At 41.6% G+C, this 25295-nt stretch overlaps 1 protein-coding gene across 7 annotated transcripts in view; it reads left to right on the top strand.

Annotated features, from left to right (window-relative positions):
- LOC124059037 (arf-GAP with Rho-GAP domain, ANK repeat and PH domain-containing protein 1-like) overlaps positions 1-9968 on the top strand; it is a 46016-nt gene extending 36048 nt beyond the window's left edge. For 5 of the 7 annotated variants that reach the window (XM_046388755.1, XM_046388760.1, XM_046388756.1 and 2 more), the window contains 8 exons: positions 163-240; positions 368-485; positions 1377-1490; positions 1600-1733; positions 1857-1939; positions 2739-2798; positions 4946-5009; positions 5383-7265. In XM_046388755.1, coding sequence (XP_046244711.1) covers positions 163-240; positions 368-485; positions 1377-1490; positions 1600-1733; positions 1857-1939; positions 2739-2798; positions 4946-5009; positions 5383-5571 — 840 coding nt within the window. In that variant the 3' untranslated portion in view covers positions 5572-7265. The other 2 variants (XM_046388758.1, XM_046388757.1) reach the window with 2 other exon arrangements.
- The last annotated feature ends 15327 nt before the right edge of the window (positions 9969-25295 follow it).

Raw genomic sequence — 25295 nt, 5'->3', positions numbered from 1 at the left:
TCTTCTGATATGAAACACAGTTTGTCATTATCTACACGCCGGTGTTTTTGGTGATGTTCATGCTCACTTGCTTGCACACCTATGCTGCAGTTGGATATCCATGCATGCTGTTAGTTTTCTGTCTGACCTTTTCTCTGTGTTTGTGTGTGCTGGACGTTTCAGAGTACTGAACCTGGAGGACACTTCATCTGTACAGTGTACCTGGAGGAAAAGAAGGACACAGCAGAACAGCATGTCAAGGTGACCAGGCTTTACCGGATAACACAATAAAATTTTACGTTTCTGTGGCCCAGTCTGGCTTCCATGTAGTATATTATGAGTGCCACACTTTCGTCCCATGGAGTAACTGCGTTTCTTCCTCCCTCAGATTCCTGGTTCTATGACAGCAGCAGAGCTATCCTGTGAGATTCTGGACCGGCGTAACATCCCGGTTAAAGACAAAGAGTACTGGAGCTGCTGGGAGGTCAGCGAAAAGGAGGAAATGGGTGAGACAGATGGGAAGACGGAGGAAGAAGAAACAATAGTTGTTAAATGGCGGATTTTTATTGCTTTTGATTTTAATACAGACCCTGCTTTTTTTGGACATAGTTAAATCTTTTTCTGTTATATCCTTCCATCATCATCTTTTAAATATGCCTTTTTCCCTCAAAAGTACAGATAGGCTCTGTTTATACTTCTTTTGGTTTGAAAAGCAACATGGGTTCACATATAAAATTAACATGACAATGCCCACAGCAAAACAAAAACAATGACTCAAAGCCTGTAAAGCTCTCTCCACTGAACCTGCAGCCTGACCTACTCAAAGTGACACACAAACTCCAGAGGCAAAAGGATCATTCCCAGCAAAGCGACTGTGTGTCGTGGCTTGTTTTGAGCCTGGTATGTGGGCCATCTGGTTCCCCACCGGGAAGCCTGTAGGTGGTGCTTCAAATGCGAGTGACACTCAACCAATTTGGCAGATTACCCGTGACTGCCCAAAAAACCTACCTGCTGATTACAGGGGAGTGATTATGAGAAAAGGAATGAAATTAGAAAGAGTGTGAGTGACAAGAAGAGCTGGAGGTACTTTTGTCAGTCACTTGTTTCCCGCAGACGTCACTTTGGTATCACAGCAACAAAAGGTGTTTATGAGTTAGGTATGTAGGCTGTAAAACAATAGGTGTGTACAAGAATGTAAAATGGCATTGCACTGTTCATTAAAATAGAAACACAAGACCATTTTTATACCAAATAAAAATATTGTCAGTGGAAGCCATGGTGTCAGGAGCTGTCAGCCTGTCTGAGAACAATACTTGTGTCTTCTCACCCTTTAATAACTCTAAAAGTCATTCCCGTAGATCATGTAAAGACAAATGATTTTCTTGTGCTTCCCTCAGAACGTCCACTGCACTATCAGGAGCGAGTCTTGCCCATCCTTCACTCAATCGGCACTGACTCCCATCTGCTCATCAGGAAACACCTCGCAATGGACGCAATGATCCTCTACCTGGGTGAACACGCAAAGCAAACCGTCACCGAAATGATTCTCTCTAAGTCACCGCATTATTAGTGCATCAAGTCGTTCGGGACTTTTTGATAAACTGTCATTCTGCCTTCCAGCCAGTAAAGTGGATCCATCCAAACATGGGTTGATGAAATTTAGAGAAGAGCGAAGCATTTTGGGACTGGGAAGTTTCCATGACCGATATTTCATCCTCAATTCCAACTCTCTCAGGATGTACAAGGAAGTCAGAGTAAGATGACATTCAGTCAGGACATTTTTTTTTCTTTTTTTTTTTGTCAGTTCTTTGACCAGCTCACTGCCTGCGTTTCTTTCTGTATATTTCTCTCTCTCTCTCTCTCTGTTTGTCTGCCAGAGTAATCGTCAAGAGCGTGATTGGCCAGTGAAAAACCTAACAGTGTACCTGGGTATTAAGAAGAAGCTCCGTCCTCCCACATGGTGAGCATATGTAACGTTGCACTGATGTCACTTCCTATCACTGCCACGACTAAAATGACAAGAGGTTGCTCTGAATGGCGAGAGCTGTGATTCTGTACCAGAAAGAATTAGGCACAAGAAAATGTACCTCTTTTTCCCTGGGCCGTATAAAATGTACTTGTCTTTATGTCTGAGATTGCCAGGAATCTGCTTGCTGAAGTAAGATAAAAGTATGATTAGCAGTGTTCACCACTGCTAAGCGCTAATACTAATGCATCAAATTTTAATGTAAATTAAGACCAAACATGCTTCTGATCATAAGCTGTGTGAACAATTTTGTCTGTGAATGTATCATATAACACCAGCATGCTGTTGAGCTACATGTATTAATGAGAAAATACACTTTAATCATGCATAGCTTGATTAATGCAGAAAAATCCAAGAAAGAGTCCAGAATACGTTACTTTAGGACATTTTGCTGGACTTTTTCATTCAACTGCTTTTTTAAAAAATTATTATTATTTGAACCAAATCTGTCAGCGCCCCTGAACTCACTTTAGGATTAATCCGTTTAAAACTGTACACAGGTTGAGAGACGCTTCTGTAACCCCACTTGCTTTTCAACATAATGAATGGCTAAACTTAAATAATTCACTTTCCAATTTTAGATGCATTTAATTATTTGCCCTATCTGAAATAGCTCATTGATGCTTATAAGCAGACTGACCACTAGGGGGCAGACTGAGCCCAAGAATCTTCATCTATTTGTTTATTTTTATGGTTACACTGCTGCTGAACTCTTCTCTCTATCTGTTTCCAGTTGGGGTCTGACGGTGGTGTATGAGAGTAAGAAACAAGAGAAGCCAGAGAGACAGCAGTGGTGAGTAGCTACCCAGTAGTGCATGTACAGCATGTTAGACCTTCTGTATACTATAAGTAACTGTCACATACGCACACACAGATCAGGCCGATCCTGATGTTGCCAGTTTGAACAAACATACATGGTTTATTCCATCTGAATTACACCCCAAGACAGACATATTTAGTGCAGTGATCTGCTCCTGTTGAACATCTTAAAAATGCATGTGCTACTTATACATGTGTACAACATTGTTAGAGGTTATCTCTTTTATGGCAAAATATATCTACCTATTACTGTATGGTAAAAACAAGAAAATGATAGGATTTTTTTTTTTTGGTGGTGTTGTTTTAAATAATCTGATTCCTTCCTACTCCTACTTTGAGCACCATACTATAGTCCAACACTACTCCAGCTTTTTATCTCTCTGCAGTAGTACACAGCCTTCGGTGCAAACTTATTCAGATGCTCTGGCACGCCTGCTGTTGATGCCGCCTTATTTCTTTTTTTTTTTTTTCCCCCTCAGTGGCAGCATGATCACAATTTTGACATGCATGTAAACCTGACCGGTGTTAGAAAAAAGCTAGCGGTTTCTCTGTAGGAAGGGAAAACAGGTCAGATCCCTGCGTGAGAGTTTGGTGAAGGAGGCATGTGAAAGGTCGGCTCCACCCAGGAGGGAAACACACATGAGTACACCTGTGAGCATGCCTCTGTTCTAATCGAGGTCTGGACGTATGTGTGCACGCATTAGTTGAATATGTGTGTACATCCGCATGCATTCTCTGCGTGTGCTCCTGATACAGTGGGCTCCACACTGTCAACAGCAGTAGACATCAGCACTGTTGTAATGGGAGCGCTGTCCTCGTCACGCTGTAGGCAGTATCATCTCTCCGTTACGCTCCAACGCCATGTCGCCCACAGCAAAAACAACACACCTGAGAGGAAGGGAATAAAGATGAAGAAGGCAGGGCGAGGAAGTGGGAAGTAGAGAGGCAAAGTGTCACGCTGAAGGGGAACCTGTATAGCAAGGAAGGAATTTTGCCTTTACTGCAGGTGTAAGAAAACTTGAGTGAGGAGAAGAGTGGTTAGAGATCAGGAAGAAAGTGAAAATATGGAAAAATTAATGGACGAGGAGGTTTTGAATATAGCTGACAAAGCCTCTCTCTCCCAATCTTATTTAACCTCCTTCACTTAATGTGGCTTAGTTTTATCCCGTTATTGCTTCTACCCACTTAAAGCACTCTAACACTTGTTCTTTTTTTCTTTGCACTATTTTATCAGCATATTCTTGCAGTCACTTACTCGAGCTCACAGGGACTCTGGTAAATTTTCAGAATATTATGTAAATTATATTACGTGTCTTTGTGATAAATGAGCAGCTTTTATTCCTCTGCAGCTGAAAATGCTTCAGATTAGTGGCCCAGTTAATTGCATAGAAAGAAAATGTATTGTGGAACCTTACTGAACACTGCACTGTAGGACTGTATGCTAGAACAGAGTGACAGCCCTCTCTTGAATCCCAGCAATTCACTATGTATGAGGTTTCTTAGCATGTGAGCCAAACCTCTTGACTGAAGTCAAATCTATGCCTGTGCTGTATGCTGTATTATATGCTGCTTAGTTCTCCAGTCTGCATCAGTTTTTTGTTGTGTCTCAGCGGAGGCCACTTGAATAGTTGTTCTAGTCTAAATCTGTTCTCATAACAACAATAATTGTATAAATAAAGCCTATCTATTCTGCACCACAGCATGGCTGATGACTCAGAGGGCTAAGTGACTGCAACATGAGTGGCATGAAATATGCACACACACACACACTCACACATATATTATGATTTTGACAGACACACACGCTGAACACTGATGGTCCTAATCAGCGTTTCTCTATGTCAGGAGTTTAAATTAGGATTCACTCTTGGTGTTTACACCTGTGGCGCCAGCAGCGGGTGTTATAAGAGAGGATGTGTCAATTTCACTTTATATTGCTGACTACCTCTCTTTTTTGCTTCTGGTTCTTTTTCCAAATTTCCATTTTTTCCACATCTCTGAATGCCTCTTTGTCTCTCCCAATACCACAGATACACACACGCACACACACACACATGCACGCAACCTCCTGATTTTTATCATAATGCCTCCCTTATTTCATCACCCTCTATTTATTTGCAGGTATCTCTGCTGTGACACCCAGACAGATATGAGGGAGTGGTATGCTACTTTTCTCAGTATCCAGGTGCAGTATCTCTCTCTCTCTCTCTCTCTCTCTCTCTCACACACACACACACACACACACACACACGCTCAGACATATTTTATGGACTTGCTGTAACTCTGCTATTTGCAGTGTTTCAGAAGTTCGTAAATCATGACATTTTGTTTCCACTATTAATCTTTAAGGCTTGTTTAAACCATGAGTTTTGGAAGTGGTCCTCAGCGTTAATGATAACACAACCCTATGGGATGGTGTATACCTCAGCAGAAGAATTTAAAAGACATGGCACAGTAACAAGCTTTAAAATCTTAACTCCTAAACCTGCTGATAGTATTATAGGATTGTAAAATCTCTTCTTGCTCCACTCCCCTCCCCTCTCCCCTCCTCCCTACAGCATGATGGAAACGTGTGGCCTCAGGAAGGACTCCAGCAGACGCGGGTGAGCCGTGTGATGCCGGACACACGTCATGGTAACGTGTCACTGATACCACTGCGTGGCAGTGAGAATGAGATGCGGAACAGCGTTGCTGCTTTCACTCAAGACCCGCTTGCTGTGAGTCAACCAGCCAATCATTGGGACTAATCTAGGACAAGCCAGGAAGCTCACTCTAGAAGCTAATGGCCAATCAGAGACATTCATGCTGTACCGGTGGCCCAGACCCTCAAAGTTAATCCTCACCGAAGACAGGAACAAATTTACACCGAATGTGTGCTAATTTTGTAATATGTACTTTTCATTTGGAGTTCTGAACTCTATTAAAAGTTCTCTTAGTTTAAATATATTTGAGATACATGACTGTGCTTCAGAATCCTACTTTTGCGGGTGCGTGCACATTCATTATTTGTCTTTTCTTTTTATCATTAACTCTTGCCAAAGAAGGACAGGAGTTGAGGGCTGCACCTGTACAGCATCAGTAATCTCTGTTCCATGATTCATCTTTGATTTAGCTATCATGACAGGATCTGGATTCTGAAACTGTGAGTTTTTACCAAAAATAGACTCCAACAGTGTGTGTGTGTGTGTATGTGTGTGTGTGTGCTTTTATGAGTCTAGATTCCAAAACAAAAGAATATATTATGAATATGTGTCTGGGTTGAAAACCTGTTTAAGAATCCAGATGATGTGAGGAGGAGTAGATGGCAGCATCTCCATATTGTAGGAGGTTTGGACAGAGAACCAACTAAAACAGAAGAGTTATTCTGGCAAGGCTCTGGCAAAGCATCAAAACACCCAAGGAACAACAGAATTGAAGACCAACACATTTGAAATGAACTCAAGCCTGCAGGCAGGCAATGGTTAACACTGTGTTTCACAGAGCTGATGCCACACCAGCTCACGGATTTGTGTACTTGGCAAGAGTTGAACAAAAATCACCGTTGGTTTGTTGGACTATATTTCAAGCATGCTGACTTTAAACCAGACCTATTCAACAACACCAACATCACCCTCTCCATCTGTTCTCTGATTTTCATAGAAGCTTTGACTGCAGCCAAAATATTTAACTCTAACTCTACACTCTAGGTGTCGGATGTCCAGATGTCCACAATCTGATGATGTAGTTGCCTCCTCCTGCTGTCAGTTTTGGAAATATCTCCAATACTGGCTCTTCTATCAGATCGGCATTCCTTATTGGCTGATACGCAATCACATGCCACTCATTAGTTTGTTGCCTACTGTAGCAACACATAAGAATTCAACTCTTTGGAAATAACACGATTCCAGAGTTGCTGTGTTGTGGATTTGCAGGTATTTTCTTTTGATCTTTGTCTGTTCAGCGTATTGGCAGGATACAGTTTATGTTGGGAGTGAGAGTGGAGGTGTGATTGCAATGGTGATGGGGTAGCAGCAGAAGCCGGGTTTTTGCAGGATGTTTGTGTGCGTGTGGGTGGAGGCGGGAGATTCACTGCATATTGATGTGCAATTTTCAGTGTGATGTGAAAGGGTAAATGTGAAAAAACTGTTTGTGTGTGGGGGGGAGAGAGGGAGAGAGAGAGATACTCTCAAGGTGAGTCCAAATGATGTTTTGGTGTGATATTGGAATGTTAATATCACAGCATCTGTCTTTCTCCTCTCTGTCATGCTCAGTACAAGTCTTCTTCACACTTCTCTTGTTTAGTTATACAAATACCACCTGCCTGCCTCTTCATCTCTTTCACCCTGTGTTTCCCTCCTGTCTTCAGTCCATCACTGTCCTCACCTTCCTCTGTTTCTGTACCTCCCAGTTTTCTCCCATCTGTCCATCTCCTTCCCTGTCATAACCCTGTCTGTTGTTTGTCTTTCAGCTCTATAGAGATGTTCGATAATGGTCGCTGCAAGTGAGGTAAGCCAGATTCACACACGTGGTGGAAAACACACAAACTCTCCCATATGTACCGTTTTAGATTAAATGCATTGTGATTCAGACATCATAAATTGACAGATCATAACGAGTGAAAGATGAAGCACTTTCTCTCTGTTAGAGCTGATTTGATGCTTCGTCTGTCAGGTTGTGTATCTGCGTTTATATGCTTACTTGACCACAGCTTATTGAGTGCACGTCTTGTCAGGAGCCTCATATCTGGTTGCCATGACTTCATGGTCTGGATGAAAATTTTAAGCTTGACCTGTAAGGAGACTGTGAAAATGCTGTGAAGTTGGTTTTTGGTTTTTGACTCTCTGGTCTTGTGTTGTTTAAAGGGCAGATGGTCAGTCTCACTTGACCTCAGAGCTTTCCAGTGACGACAACATTCTGTGACTGTGAGGACCAGAATGAGGGACACTCATACTGTACGTGGATTATGGCCTTACTCTGCCGTCGTTTTGAATGGAAACTGGAACAAATAGTAAATGGACAACAGGATCACATGTAAAATAAAACCTCCACTGGTGTCCCTGCACAAATGAGTTTTACTTGACGTGATGTACAGCCGTGACATTAAAAATGAAGACAATCATCATGAAGATTTCCTAACTTCCAGCTCCATGTGTGACAAGTCTGCACCCGACTGCGTTGCATTATGGGACAGAGGAATGAAAGACATGCTGAGAGAAAGCTTATTATTATTCCAGGCACTGGCTTTGAGTGTTGAGCAATTTGTTTAAATAGAAGATTAAATTTTATTGACTTGCAGGTGTAACTCAATCTACTTTCTCATTTTCCGTTGTGTTTGACACTCTTCCTGAACCGTTGCTCAGAGAATTGTTGGGATAATCCTGCAGTTCAAGATTGCTCTTGTAAGCAAAGCTTATGTCATAGGAGACCATGACCTGATTTTGTCCAGAGTTTGTTCCACAGGGACCAAAAAGAGGACTGAGAGAAAAGCTGAGTAATGACAGGTGATGGATGCGTGTCTGCTACCTTGGTCAGAGTTGCTTATTTGTGCTTGTGTGTGCACCAGTGTGCGTACTGGTATGTGAGAACACACGTAGGTGTGTACAGACATGTTGTATTAAATTGTGTCTTTTGGGTAGTGAAGGAAGGAGAGGCTGTAAAACTTTGCTTTTTTTTTTCAGAACAAAATCACAGTCAAGGCCAAAATGGCTTTTCCCAGCAGTACTTGATTGACTATTGCTTTATCCTGAATCAAATAAAAAAATAATAACCTTATTCACACATTCAAAAGAATGTTTTTGCCCCAGCCCGATTAGAAGTCACACTCTCTTCTTCTGCACTCCCTCCTCTCTGTAGGTCCTGTTCAGAGACAATGGATAGCACATGCCATTAACCAGCAGTATTTATGTAGTTTGAGAATTAGTCAGATTGGAGTGTTTTATTGTTATAGTTTGCTCAAACCCGCAAAACGGCACACAGAAGTTTCTGTCTGTAATCAAATCTTATTATCTTTTTTTAGTTTTTGACTTGGGTCCGAACTTGTACATATTTTGTCTGAATTAGAGCCTGAAACAATCTGTATTAACTGTATTAACTTGTCAACAGTTGCCTCACCAGCAGCGCTGAGCCGCCCATCTTCAGTACCTGGTAGTGTTGCCTGAGTGCTGCTTGTAGCAAAGATTTCTTATTTATTTGGACAGCAGAGGACGCTAGCTGCTGTACTGCAGCTGCTCCAATTCTGCTGGTGAGACATCATGACGTTTAGCTAAATGTTTTAAACTCCTTTCAGCGCAGTTTGTGTGAATAATGTGTATATGCAGTCTGTGTGTGTGTGTGTGTGTGTGTGTTATTTGCTGCCCTGCAGCCCGGACCTCAGCAGGAGTCGAGAGAAATAATGTGATTACACTCCCTATAGGAAGTATTCATTCCCTCCACATACTTTTTCTGTTTTATTGTTTTCAACGTTGGATCACAGTGGTTGTAGTTCTTTCTTGACACTGATCATCAGAAAAAAGCGAAGGATATTAACACAAAATATTAAACACATAATAATTGTTTGCATAAATATTCAGTCATTAAGTTCTGCCAAGTTGCAAGAGAACTGTGAGTAGTCAAGTCATCACTGCCACATCAGCACTGCACTGTACAGTCTTACCAGTTTTATTCATCGTTCCTCGAATCAGGCAGCATCCACAGGCCTCTTGGTGGCCGCCTTCTAAGTGCACTTTTTACACAGTCAGTGGTGCCATTGTCTTTCCATTATTTTATAATGGATATTACTTCTTATTACTTATTTAGCTCTCTGGATTTTTTTTTTTTCATTTTTCTCTCACAGATTTTTAGATTTTTTAGAATTTAGAATGATAAATGATTATTTTTAAAATAAATTGGCACAATTCTGGACCTTTCAGACACAGGTGTTTTTCATCAACTTACTTTTCACACCTGCATTACTCCCAAATTATCCCTTTTTGACTGATTTTATGACTTGTGGAAACACTTGGCTGCAGCCACGATGGTTGACTACTTTAGCAATTGATTATTTGCTGTTTTATATCGATAGGTAATTTGGGTACATTTATGAGAAGTTTATAGAGAGCCTTTTTTTCCGCATTAATCTCTGTTAAAACAGTGATATTTTGTAAAACAATAAAGTCTCCAAGTCCAAGAGGGGGTGATGAATCCTTTTTTATAAGTAGTGTATCTTCTCTGTCTCTTCTTATTCTGTTATTTTGCATTCTACTGATTTTGCATCTTGCATACAATTATGGTGCATAGTCACGTTTCCTTTAACTTTTTTTTTATATAATGTGTTTTTCCAAAAGGTTGATGCCCCGCAGCTCTGCTTTGCCCTCATGGTAATCCACTTGTTTTTCTTCAGTGCTTTTATGAAATTTATGTGCAAACACACACAGTCAAACTCTAATCTGCCCTGCAGGTCAGTTGAAAAGACAAGCTATAGGGCTATAAACACGTACGCATCACATTACACGTGTACATATACAGTAAACACAAATGTATATGGGCAAACTTTTGCAAAGCCTGCGGGTTTCATGACAATGTCGTACTTCAGCCATAAATCGGGAGCCTATACAAGTGCTTCAAGGAAAAATGTCAGAAGTGTGTGTGGGTGGGGTGCAGTGATCATAGGGAGAGCCCTGAGGAGGTTTCTTGTGTGTGTGTGTGTGAGAGAGAGAGTGTGAGTGAGTCATGGTGGTCCACCAGCACTCCATTCATTCTTCTAAGCAAAGCTGACACATCAGGGTCACTCTGTACCTCGAGACACACACAGGAGACCCCCGCAAGGTCCTCACACACACAGGAGGCCTTCACTATACTGTTCACACACACAGGCACAGGAGATCCAGTGAGGAAGAACACACACACACAGCAAAATGGCCTTTACTGCGTAGGTCATGGCAGCAGTTGCATAAAGCGGAGACAGGCAAATGTGGTTCAGAGAAGAGGCACAAATGGAGGAGAGAGATAAAGTTAAAACTGAGGACATGAGCTGAAGGGTTGGACCTTCAGCGTGGCTGCATGTGCCAACTGCCAGGACCTGCAAGCCCACCTGCTGTCAGCCAAAAATGTACACTTTCACTGAACACAGCATGCTACAACTCCTGAAATAGATAAACAACAGCAGCAATCAGCCTCCCATGGAAATCTGGACATCCACTCGTGTGAGCGAGTTTCCTTCGTTTTCTCCTCGGAGCTCACAGGTTTTCACTGCATGCTGTACTGCATCAGCAGATGTGAAGTTCAGTCTGGGCCAAATCAGCAGTGAAAAGCATGTGTGGATTGGAGTTCAAAATGAGAGGATGTAGTCATTATTCGCTCAAAGATCAGTAGTGGAGTAAAAGTACATGAATTCATGTAGTGTACTAGGCAGTACTAAGTACTTGTAGTTTAACTTCACTGTTTCCATTTTACGTTAGATTTCTCTGTAACACCTCAGAGGCAAATATTGTACTTTTTACTCTACTGTATTTAGTTACTTTTGTTTAGTTACTTCTCAGATTAGAGTTTTTATTTAATGCACCTCATTTCCAGGGAAACCATTCAGCTGCACATGTGCTGATTTTGAACGTTTGTGATGAGCTGAAATAGGAAGTGTTTCTTTATGAGAGCATTGTCCTACTTCCTAAGATAAACTATTTAAAAACTGTCTTGGATTAGTTGGTAAATGCTCTGTCACAGCGGTGAAAACTTGGCTGTTTTTCTGAGCTCATGAAAAGTTGACTTTGTAGAGATTTGTGGTTCTTACAGAGCAACGATGTTACAAATTTAAGAAACTGGAGAAAAGGAAATGAGCTGTTAGAAATAGCTCTGCTGATGATTTTCTGTTTTTGTCTGACAGACTGATGCGTTTACTGGCTCTGCACCAACTGTAAATCATTTTCACAGTTAGTCACACCCATTTGTTGAAATCTATGTCATTTACTCCACAGTTCTTATGCTAAATGATGTCATGTTTCGCCCTTCGCCTTCTCTGCTTTGTAGTAGTGTGAGACCCTTCCTGCCGTAATTTGGTAAAGATGGGACTACATAACAAGTTTGATTTTATTTCCCTCTTGGAGGTAGCATTCAGTGGTCCTCAAATGTTAACTCCAGCAATGGTTTAATGGTCATGTATTGCAACCCACCTATCTGTGACATATTTTGGATTTTAATCTACAAATCCTATTAAATCTATTTGTATACCTTTTCTCCATTCACCTGCAGTGTTTAGCGACAAAAAGCATCGGTCCTGTTGTGGATAATTACTCTGCACCCTGCCAAAACATGCCGCCACGGCCTCGGAAAACCTTCTAATCCACCACAGAAGAGCTTTAGAAAAGTTTGGCAGATATAATCAGTTGGAGTGTGTGCAGTCCATATTCATTAGGCACACTGGTGGAGGAGGTAACATGTTCTTTTTACTTCAGTTAAGTATTACAGTGTAAAAATGCATGGAAAAGTCCAGGATTCAAAACCTTGCTAAGGTGGGAAAAAAAAAACCCCATCAAAATATCCTTAAAATACAACAAGAAATCATACTCATTATTCAAGCAGAATGGCTAGTTTCAGAATAATGGAGATCACTGGATTATGATTGGTAAATTTACTTTACTACACCCCAAGGTAGCTTAATCTAAAATAATAAATCATAATTGATTAGTTGATTAATATTTTGTTTTATTAATCTTAATGTGCAAAGTAAGTAGCAGTCAGAGTAAAAAGTACAACATTTACCACTGAAATGTAGTGAAGTACAAGTATAAAGTAGCAAAGAATGAAAACATACGAATAAACATACAAGTATCAAAACTGTACCTAAGCAGAGTACTTGAGTAAAGGTACTGATTTATTCCATCACTGATAGCACTTATTCTCTATTCTGGTCTTAGATAACATAACATAACAGAAAACATTTCCCCCTCAAAAAAAAAATCCTCTGTTTTGTTGTCAGGGGCTCAACTTAAAGGTGTCGGTCCTTGCAGCACTTTGACTATAAAAAGCACTACTAGAGGTCATGCTGAATTACTTTAATGTGGTCTCGAGCCGCATCAGGAGGTCTCTGTTGTCTCTGTGCTGAGATTCGGTGGCACACGTTGGTTTGAGCAGCTGTTGGTGAGAATGAAGAGGTGTGATGAGACAGGAGGCACATCGACCTTCTGCCAAGCTGTTCTTTGTCATTCAGATTCAGAGTGGCTCTGTCAATCTCCTCTAAAGGCATTAAAATAGCAAAACATGTTAGCATGGTGCATCATGTTTGATTTTTCTGTTCTGATTTATATAGTTGCTGACTACTCTTAAGCCTTTCTTTGTGCTATTTTTCTAAATTCAAAACATGACTTGCATGTCTTACCAGTGGAATTAAGGTGAACATCATCTTCACCTCAATTAAAGGGATTTTAAACTAAGTTCAGGAGCCACTTTCATGCAGTGTCACCATCACCATCAAGAGAAGGTCCTAACAAGACGGTGACGAGATGACAGCAGCTGGAGAGAGGAGAGACGAGGGAGTTCATCCCAAGAGACTTTGTAGATGGTGTGCAAAATGCTGATGCAAAAATTATGTTTACATAAGACCTTAATTAATGAATGCAGTAGATTATTCATCAAGTCTCTCAGGTCAGCAGCCAGATGCAAAATACTGAGTTGAATTTGACATGTTTACCTGTCAAACATGTAGACAGGCCTGTAACGGCACTGTCAAGAGTTAAGACTCATTTGTGGGCCTAATCGCAACAAAAACAAACAGAAAAGGCAATACGGATGTTGGTTTTAGTAAGCCAGCTTAGTATACACATCTGAAAGTGTGTCACTAAAACACACTTGTTTGACAACACCCAATTCATAACCCAATGCTAGCTGATGTAAGGTATGATGCATGAAAAAGTCAGGAACTACTGGATGACATGGAGGCCAGAAAGGAGGACGCATGGCTCCACATAGTCCATTAATTCTTGATAATGGATATCTTGAAGGTGTATCCCATATGTACCATGCTCACCTACCCAAGGAAAAAATGTCATAAAAAAACACTTGCAAGTATGACTAATAGCTGGAACAGTCATTATCATCCCATAAGATTCCTATGCAATGGAAACATTGTTCACTGCCAGTAAATAGGACGAACCTTAGATATGCGTCAGCTACTAAAGGTATGTTAGTAAAATTCAAAAGCAATAACACTGTGTACGGTTGACAATCTGTAAATATAATTTGACAGTGTGTGAAATCAGTCTCAACATTTGTACGTATGCTGGTAAACCTGTTGCCACTGCTCAGAGGCTTTCCGTTACACCTGCCCTCTTGGGCAAGCTATCTCAGAGGCTACTGTGTCGTCACAGCGGGAGGTCACTAAAAGAAAAAGAAATGAGCCTTTTGGACAGTTCATATAGAGATGTGGACAGGAAAACATGCAACATTTCAGTATACAGTACTTATCTTAGAGTAATTATTTAAGTAGTTGCGTATCAGAACTAGTCCTAAAATAAACAGACCAAACATAACATAATTTTTAATTTCTTTTGCTGCAGAACAAGAGGAAACACTAAGTCTGTGAAGTTCACTCAGCCCAAAATCTACAATCCCAGGATAAACTCTTCTTCTATCACTATCACAAATAATATGTTATAATATTTCACTTATGTGCCGTATCTGATGTGGATGCATGAAAAAAGCTAATATTTCCTGTAGGCTACAGGATTTCCAGCTGCTGCAACGCAGACAAGTTCTGCACTGAACACACACACACACAAATACACTGCCCACTTATACTGTTCACTGACCTTCAAGTGTAGAGTACATGCAGCTCGTCTTAAGGCTACGAAATCTTAAAGAAACCAGAAAAGCATGAGGCTATAAGGTTTGTGTTGCTCCCCTGTTCTGATTCACAAATAAAAATGCTGTTCTTCTCATCCCCCTCAGCTGTTGTTACAAGCTCCTGGTGGTGTGTGTGTGTGTGTGTGTGAGCAGTCCTTGCCTGCAGCAGGGGCTTCAGGGAGAAGCTTCCTTTGCAGCCGCAGCCTGCAGGAGGGGCAGCTGAACTTGTGTGATCCTGAGAGGGTTCGATGGTCTGCAGCGCCATGTGGAGCATCACTCAGCTGGACGCAGTGCATCTGAACAGTTTCCTTTCATATGTTTCATTAACACGTTGTCTTCAGTCACCTACAGCTGACTTGAAAACACACAAACACTCTCTCTCTCTCTCACACACACACACACACACACATAACCTTCTCTCCCACTCTTCCTCTGCCTTCAACAGGCAAAAACTGACTTTGGTGTCTCTCTCTCTCTCTCTCACACACACACACACACACACACACAGACACACTTCCTGAGCCTTGCAGCACTTCCCTGGTTCTGCGAAAGCCGTCATGCTTTGCTGCGTCTGACTGTCCCCCTCTAGCCCCTCCCTTCAAGTTTATCACCAATTACTGGTCCTCGAAAATAGAAAAATGGAGAAAAGTCCCCACTCCTCGTCCCCATGGCAACCGTTCTCCTCTTCTCCTCTTGTTCCGCACAATCAATCTGAAAACGAGAGTCTAGCTGCCCTGCCCCAGCCCAGGAACCAAATATCACTTTCAGACATGTGGTATGCAGGCTTGTCCTTGCCATCTTCACCAACGGTGTCAATCTCTTCTTGCTTTCTTTCAACAGCAAAAAAACCCCCAAACAACTAACAATCAAACTTTAAACCTCTTAACCATTTTGCACTTATCTATTACTGAAAGTCTACTGCTGGTATATGAATATTAAGTGATACTTGTATACTATAGGATCATATTTTGACTGTTGCTTCTGGTAATATTAAAACTTTAGTTTGATGTGTAAGCAATTAGTTTTAACTGAGATGGGAAGAGTGACAGATCTCAGGTCTGTACAGCTGCTGCCAACAGATTAGCTTAGCTTAATGCAAAATGAAATGAAAGCACTGGGAAAGAGCTAGCCTGCCTCTGTCAACAGGTAACAACATTCTGCTAAGCTAACCCACTGCTGCAGCTTCATATTTACCCTGCAGACATAAGAGTGGTATCGATGTTCCCATCTAACTCTCTGCAAGAGAAAAAATAAGAAGCTTATTTCACAACATTTTTTAGGCTTGTGCTGAATCACCAGCATCTGAATGACTGATGGGAAGGGTTATTAAATATAAATGTCTATCTATCTTTTTCCTCCACATGCTCATATCATATCTGCCTCTGTCTTCCCCTCTACAGTACCTGTCTGTTTGGAGCTCTGTTTTTTTTCTCAGTTTTTTCTGACCCCCTCCCAGCCCTATTGCCTTTCTTTGGCTTTATCTCTTTGTCTGCCCGTTTCTCACCAGCAGCAGACATGGAGGAATTGGAGAACATTTTGTGTCTGATACCCAGCTTATCACACAGATACAATCATCATGAAGGGATTCAGGTGGTGGAAGGAGGAGGTTTGGAAGGAGGAAGAGAAGAAATAAAAAAGGAAGAGAAAGGGTAGAAAGGGAGAGAGAATAGCAAGGTGTAGAGGGATAAAATGGGTAAGACATGGTACATTGAGAAGAGGAGGAGGAGGAGGAGGAAGATTCAAAAGAAAACATGTGGATAAGCAGAGATGAGGTGGGGAGCAGCAGGCCAAGAAAGAGAAAATACTGAAGGCAAAGAAAGAAGAAGAACAACAAAAAAAGACTTAATAAAAATACACTATGTACACAGACGTTTTGGGACACCTGACCACTACACCAACAGTGGCTTTAATGACATCGCATTCTAAACACACAGACAGCTTTGCAACTATAACAGCTTCCACTCCTCTGGGAAGGCTTTACGCGACATTTTGGAGTGTTTCTGTGGGAATTTTTGCCCGATCATGCAGTAGAGCAGTAGTGATATCAGGCACTGATGTTGGACAAAAAGACCTGGCTGACAGTCTCTGTTCCAGTTCATCCCAAAGGAGTTCAATGGGGTTGAGATCAGGACTCTGTGTGAAGGCAAGTCCAGTCAAGTTCTTCCACACCAAACTCACCCTATCATGTCTTTATGGACTTTGCTTTGTGCACTGGGGCACAGTCATGCTGGAATAGAAAAGGGCCTTCACCAAACTGTTGCCACAAAGTTGGAAGCATAGCATTGACCAAAACGTTTTGGTATGCTGAAGCATTAAGATTTCAGTTCACTTGAAATAAGGGGCCTCACCAAACAGGCCCATACCACCCCTGAATTCAATAACAAAGAGGTCAGAGAGTCAGAGGTGATGAATGTTGAGAGGGGAGAAGGGATGGGAGTAAAAGTGATGGAAGAGCAGAATAGTGAAAAAAGAAGAAGAAGATGCAAAAGATAAACAAAAACCAAAACACTGAATTCAGCTTTTGTCATTTCACGTAATCACAACTATCATTTTTCAGAGGATGCTAATCTGTAATAACCAAAAACCCCCCTGAGCTGAAAGTTGATGGAGGAGGAGAAGGAGCAGAGAAAGAGAAAGGGATTGGTGAGAAGGATGAAGGGAGGAGGAAGACAAGTGCTAATAGTAGATTAGTCACTGTAAAGATGCTGTGGGCAAGTGCACCACTAGTCACCGTGGGTGTGTGTGTGTGCAAAACTGAGGAATTTGCCCCTTAATCACTGTACAGTTTAATTAAACCTGATTGATTTGACGAACACACACACACACACACACACACACAAACACACAAACACACAGAGTACTGCAGGGCAGATGATGTCACTGTATAATTGTACAGGCAGCTGTAGCAGCAGTAGCGTCATCTGTATGCCAACAAGCCCATGTCTCTGCTGACACAGTGGCACAAATAGATTTTAATCCTTTAAACATTTGACAGGGAGTATACATTTTTTCTCATCTATGTTGTCTCCCTCTTATTTTCCCTCTCTTTCTGCTCCCTTGAGCACACAGATGACACATTACAGTGTTGTGTTTGCATATTTCATTGATGTCTTAATAGCCTCTTTGGCTCTTTCCACTCAAGAGCAGTCACTGTCATTCTGAGCTTGTATTATGTGGACAAACTCACAGCTCACGCAGTTTCCAAAATATTACAACAACTGTGTCAGCCTGATTTTCTTTTTGGATGCATATTGAGCTTATCCCAGCCGACAACAGGCGAGAGGCATGGTGCACCCTGAACTGGTCGCCAGTCAATCGCATGCATATTTTAGATGATCTGAGTGAGTTTAAAATTCTTTATTTTAGCTTAAGAAGTTGGAGGAACACTTAATGCTTCAGTTGGTGTGAGGGACATAAATATCATGAAAATTCATTATACGCTGAAAGCCATTTCAAGAGCTGTAAAAAGCCACGTCGTCACGTTTCAGGCATTTCACATTTGAAATGAAACATTTTTTCCTTGCAACAATTTCTCATGTGCTTTTTGGTGGAGGAGGATTTAGAACAACTTGATTAATAACTGGGTTGTACAGCTCAAGTCAAGAGATAATTTGTCATCACCTGTAAGTCACAAATGTGGTGAAAATGATTTACAAATTTACAAATCTTTGCACATGTCTACATTTTCTGGTTTAAAAATGCCTGTCAGAGATTGTGAACCAAGCTTATGCATCTTTCATAACGTGGATGTCTTTGCACACCTGTGCGGGTTGTGTTATTATAAGCAGCTGTGATAGTGACTGAGCCACAGTACTGAAAAATAAAACATAAAGATGGACACGGCACAGACAAGGAAGGCCTTCATGCATAATATGTCTGCTGTTAGGATCAGCCCTCTGAGCACAAAGCAGCATGGGTGCTGTTCAGGGAACGACACAGAAAATAGAGAGACTGTGCAGATGATGTAGCCACAGGGTCTTCTCCTGTGTGTGTGTATGTGTGTGTGTGTGTGTGCGCACGCGCATGTGTGTGTATTCCTGGGTTATGCTCGCTCAGTTATGTAAGCTGTTTGGGAAAAGGGCTAAACTCTGCACACAGTAAAAGGGGAGGGAGAATGGTATCAAAATTACAATTTATAGGGGCTGAAAATAACCCAGATTGCATCCTCACACACACACAGACACACACAGACAACTACAGTACTTCCACAGTTTAATTCCATTTTGATTCTCCAACCTTCTCTGCTGGTTTTCTAAATATGTGCAGAACTTTTGACGTTGTAGCCTAATCCTCTTTTCTCTCCTCATTTCTCTCTTTTCTGCAAAATCACCAACCCCATCCCTCTTCCAACTTCATTATTCGTTTGACTGTGGGTGTCTTAGCACATACGGTACAATCTCTGTGTGACGTACCAGGCTGCCACTAAGCCGTAGACAAATATCAGCTTTTTCCAACACATGCCACCGTCTGTGTGAGACTCCGATGCCTTAGTGTGTGTGTGATGTGTGCTTACACATGTCGCTTTGCACTTAAGGGATAATCCCCACTTTTATATTTTTTTGATACAGATGATACATGCGATTAAGAAAATTGTAAAATACAGAAGAAACTAAGTTGCTGTAGTGGTTGGTTTGCTTGTACACTGACATCAGCATAATGTAAAGATTCAGTTCAGTAGCAGATCTGCCATTCAGTATCTCCTTTAACTGGTGGTTATTTTAAGGCTGTCACTGTCCAGAGATCAGTGAGGAAACTTCACTCTGTCACACATCATGTCACTACACCACTAACATGAAAACACCTTGCAAGAATGCTAGCAATTAACTGCTGCCATTTATCCCGTTTAATGTTCGTGCAGTGAATAGGTTAAGTAAGCTAGGATTGATTTTTTAAAAAAAATATCTTCAAACAGAAGAGATGCCAGATAACAACTTACCAGCAACAAAAATAGGGTTGATTTGGAAAGCGTCCTGAGTTGCAGGAAGACAGCTATGGAAGCGTGACTCAGAGTCGGAGACAGCAGTTTAGAGTTTACCTCGAGGAACTGCCGACAAGAATTTATTTCCACAGTCATGGATGAATATTTAGCGGATTTTGACAAGTCGCCCCTTCTCAGATTTCAGACTGAGACTTCTTTCTGGTTAAAAAAAAAGGTTTTTACAAAACTGAACAACAATCTCTATCCCTATAGGGATCCTTTCCCAGACACCAACAATAACACTAACAATCTCAGCCTGTGAGAGGCAAAAACATAACTTTTAGAAGACGTAACCTTGACGGTTGGAGCTGCATCCACTGAAGCAACATCATGGATGCCAGCTGAGGCAATCTACTGGACCTGATCCAAAACTTTTGGTAAGTATGAGTCATTTGCACATCAAAATGTGTAAACACAGGGCCCAGGTTTAAAAAATACTTGAATCCCACTTCAAGCTGCAGTGGTCTGTGTAGACAAACATACATCAACAACAGCTAAGTATTTCAGGACAAGTACACTGTACAGTGTTTTTGCTGTGTCAGTTTTGCCTTAGCCCATCCAGGGGCTGAGGTATAGGTGCTGATAGCATCACTGTATCTACTGTAGTTTCACTCAGTTGTGCTCTATTGACCAGACTGCTAAGTAATGTATGATGTGTATTATTAGCAACTGTACAATTCTGTTGCTCTTTGTGTAAATTTGTCAGTGCAACAGTACCTTGATGCTTGGTGTTTTTACCTGTTCCGTTCTGTAGCATCCAGTGAATGGCCGAATGGGCCCTTTACAGATCTGCTTTACTTATATCAACACATGTACATGTTGTCTCATATGCAGAATATCTTTGCTATTATCCACATCATCTCTTTCTCACAAAGGGTGGTGGCTTTCCACCCCCTGCCAAAGGGGCAATCCTCCCCTAATATGAAAATATGCTGCAAAGAGGAGAACGAAGAAAGTAGTAGAATAAGGTCTACCAGTTTGATATTAGAGTGCTGCTATTTTTGGATTTCTATTTTAACTGTTGATTGAGTATAACAGGCTGGAAAACCAAGTTGTCTCACGTGTTCATAGGGCAGACTGAGCCAAACCTCAGTGAATGACTTTGTTTCATTTAAAAACAGCCACACTGACAGCTCTGGATGTGTGGGTGAAACGAGCTGGGCTGGCAGTAGATGAGTTGGGTTGGGTTTTTGAGGACAGGCCCAGCAGACCCAAAGGTATTGAGGGTTCGCTGTGAACACGTAGCGGATTCAGTCCAGAATGATTTCATCTTTCATCTCTCTGCAAACTTAATGACATGGAGCCTGTGTGTACTCTGTCCAAACCCTCTATCATGGAAGCAGCTGCATCATTCTGTGGCCACAGGGTGGTGCTTGTCATGGCGATGGCCAAAGAGCTAAAAGAGGCGATGACTGAAGACAGAGACCTTCCAAGCTCAACTGGTGTGCACTCAGCAGGGAGAAACCAGCAGGCCAGAAAGGCTTCAGCTGTGGTTACATTAACTAAAAAGTTAGTTCTTGCTTATTTCACCACAACCACAACCTTTCTTCTGTTTTTTTTCAAAGATTATTTAGGCAACTCAACATCCCAGTCAAACAAATTCACTCTTGTCTTTAAAAACCCATAAAATCTAGCAAGACAAGGAAGTACAGTCACCTAAGACAGGGCATAGGTTTGAGCAAGTAGAAAAGTTAGCGTCGCCGAGCATAGCATTTTGAATTATGCATCAATCTATAATCTATAAAAAATAATAATCCCACTGTGACAGCAAACTTGTGTTTTCAGGTCTTTATAACGACAAAATCCATCAAAAACAATGTAGAGACGAAAACCTTGATATAGAGCAAACACTACAGCAAGTAGCTAATAACTTACACTTTACTAGAGCAACTCCAGAGAGCAATACTGACATCTCTGCTACTGCCATAGCTAACAACGCAACTACAGCGTACCTTGGCAAACTAGAGAGAAAAACTGAGCGTCCAAATACTTTAACGTCACCTGACGCACAGAAACCACAAACATTGGCAAAGAGGACAAAACCCGTCTTTCAATTCCTGGAGTTCTCTCCACCGTTGGGTTGCCTCACCAAAGCTAATGTGGTTCGTCACCCTTGCCTGATCATAAAACTTATTTTCCAGTTTTTGTTTTTCTGACCTTCACAGTGGACGAACGCAGGTGTGTCACTAGGACTGAAAGGGTTCAGCTGTAAACATATCAAAATGTGCCACCAATTTCATGGGTTATGACAACTGGGGTGAAGATAATTGGTAGGCTGCTGCTGCTTGTTTGCATGATGTTGGAAATCTAATCACCTTAATTAGGCTCCATGGCAATCTTTAGTGTTAACAAATGAATGAATGAGCATAGAGAAAAGGTTGTCAAATACTGTTGACAAAGAAAAATCATAAACATTGAGGGGATCAAACCCACAAAGCCCTCCAAACAGCGATGCAGGCAGTGTGTATGAAGGGTGGCCGTGTGTGTATCCGGCACTCTTTCTGAAGTGTATCAGTGGGAAGATAAGCACAACTGTCTTGTATGATTTCCTGTAATTCATGCTTCTAAGTCAGCCAGCAGCCATCTGGCTCCCCCTGACACACACACACACACACACAGTAAACTCAGTGGGAATGACAATCTGAGGGCATGCAGTCACAGAGGATATTATGAGCCAGAGTGACCATAACTCCCAGCTGATGGCACATCCACACAGTTCATGATCTCTCTCCTCCAACCAAACACACTCTTACACACCACTTACAAAATGATGAAAAAAGCTGTCTCTTTTTTTGTTGGCCTGGAGAACAAAGTCATTTATCAAGTCCTATTTTTTGTCTGTCTTGCAGGCATTCAAAAAACCATCTGAGGCTCTTGAATGACTCTCAGGGACTGTAAGTCTGCTAAACCTGCTCAGTCCATCGAGGACAATATAGAAGCACAATAAAATAAACTCAAAAGCAAGACTGCACATTCCTGGTAATAGCTGGACTATCGTGTTTCCTTCCTGCAGGGTTCAAAAGATTTCACTGATCATATAAGCCCTGCCAATGCGAGGTGTGCTGTGCTGTGCTGTGCCTCTGGCTGAGCCACAAAGATGATGTCCAAGTTCATGTTCTACTCATGTGACATGATCCCTTGTGAAATTAATGTTAGCACCCATTATGACAAACCGTGGCAGTGACGGGCTCAGCGCATGACTAACTGCAGTCAGCTGGCTTTGTGCTGACATAAAACTCAAACACTGCAGGTTTTGTTGAATAATTTTTCCACAACACAGTCACAGCCAAAAGTTTCCATTTTAAAGTACTGTATGACATTACATCGTTTACATCGTTTGTGTTGCCTGAGGTCTCCTGCTCCAACACAAACCAGTCAGTCAACAGTTTACATTCAAGGGACTTTTTAGTCCAGAGTGACTAATGGTCCTGACCCAGTAGGTACTTGAGTGTCTCACCATCGGATGAATCAGTGACCTTCTATCATCCAAAGTTATTATGTAACTTAATCATATAGATGATTACAAAAGCTTTGTAGCATAGAACATGGACTTTACTTTAAATTCAGTGAGATGTTGAAATAACAACCTGACATGAATACATGCAACTAATTTCAACAAAAGCCAGCCATTCGACAGTTACAGTCTGTAGCCCCAGTGATCTACTTTGTGCTTAAATTTATCACAGTTTACAAGTTCTGAGACTTGATATGCAATGAGACATTTTAAGCCATTTCTGAAACCCTGATAAGTTATGCACCAAGAATGTACTGCTGTTGAATTTATTAAAATATTCATACAGAAAATAGTGCACAGAAAGGAACTGAATAATCACGCTGAGTATTGGTCTCTCAGTGTAATTTTTTCAGTATCTGCTGATATAATGCAATTAACTCAATGTTCTCCAGCATAGTTAGAGGGAGAAGAATAATGTCATCACGATTTAATATCATAGTGACATATGTGGGGATACTATAAGCATACAGTAAACATGTGCAGTCATCATGTGTCTGCAAGTACAAGCATACACGTACTAAAAAACAGGAAGTTTCATCTCAGTTCATGCAGGTTGATGAAACTAACTTAAGAATAATGCAATGCAGAACCAGTGTAGTCCAGCTATCTGGACTATTTTAGAACGGCACATTCATGTGGACTAACTTTTAGCCCTGAGCTAGCTGGCCCTGAACCGGAGCAACATGAAGGATGAACACTTTGAGATCGGTTAATTAGTTTTGGGAAAACTCGGCCCTGGGCTGTGGGCTGTGGATAACTCTGGGCTAAAACTTACTCTGATAAAACTGCAAAACATCGAGTGAAGACGGAAGCGCTCATAGGGTCTCTACTTAGCACTTTGTTTGGGCTGCTGTGAGAAAAGGCTTACGTGTTGTGGGAATAGCAGGATGGAAGAATGGAGGAAGGAGGTAAGGGAGGATGGAGAGGGAAGGAAGAAGCAGGCTACAGGAAGGTATTAAAGCAAGCACTGCAGGGGTGGAAGTAGGTAGAACGGAGGGGAAGAGGGAGGGGTGGACAGGCAGAGAAAGGATGGGATTAAGATAAGGAGGGAAAGACAGGAGTGAGAAAAATCTGAAAAACATGCGAGCTCGACAGGAACTCATTTTTCTGTGCTGGAATTCGATTTATTCCAGCAATTCGTCACACTTAAGCATTACGTCAGGTAGTTTGTTAGTGTCTTCCAAAAACACCCATGACTTTTCCGAAGAGAGTTTTCTGGTCCAGAGGTTTAGGGAACTGAAACTACTTGAGCAAAGCAGTTATGATAAATATGCTCATATTGATCGTTTCATGGCTAGCAGCTTGGGTGTTTTAGTTCACTGTCACTGTTCCCATTTGCGTTGTTTCCAGAAACAAACACAGGCATCTGTTTTCACTCAAAAAGCTATGATAAACTCAGGCAGACACAAAGTCAGAGGCTAGTTCGTGAACTTAGCATAGCATTTAGCATCTAAAGGACCTGAAATTTCCCTCAGGAGGTAGTGGAGTCCAAAAAACAATGCAGTCTGTATGCCCAACCATTCACCCTTCCCTATGCCATAACTCCATAAAGCCCCTACACAGAATAGTAATGTCACATTGCTTGCGGCTTTACTACTACTAAGAGAGGACAACCAATATTTATATTACTTGTCAAGGAAAATGTAAACGGGTAATCTTAGATGTTTGTTCAAATGCCTGTTGAGGATTGTGCCCATATTACTTCTACTCCTTCTGCCACATGTCCTTATAATCTGTGTCTTTCCCACCACAAACTGGACCCCAGAAGCTGCTGCTGCTGCTTGTTATTTGTTGCTCGTTACAGACCTGACACTGTGTGAGCAGAACAAGTGCGAGAAGAAGTGAAAGAGAAGGTGCACAGTTGTTGTATTGTTTGGACAAGGTAATTCAGCTTCCTTGGAAGGATTGTTTTCCTGCCAAAATCAAGCACTAACACTGTCACAGAGTTCGGGAGGGAGATGTCTGCGTGTGTTTGAGAAGAGAAAGGGGACAGAGTCGAGCAGAGGCAGAGTGATACAAGCAATCAACACACAGAAAAACATCCACAGCTTTGCCAGCCATGTCAGGTCCAGCTCATAGTGTGTGATTTGAACCCACTCCAAGTGAGAGAGCAGATAATCTTTCCACATGAAGGGCAGGTAAGGACGGAAGATACACAGGCTACTTTTTCACCGCAGCTTTTAAGACTG

This window comes from Scatophagus argus, chromosome 5, assembly GCF_020382885.2.
Source record: "Scatophagus argus isolate fScaArg1 chromosome 5, fScaArg1.pri, whole genome shotgun sequence".
Taxonomy (NCBI): Eukaryota; Metazoa; Chordata; class Actinopteri; family Scatophagidae; genus Scatophagus; species Scatophagus argus.
This window is presented reverse-complemented; position numbering and strand designations above follow the sequence as displayed.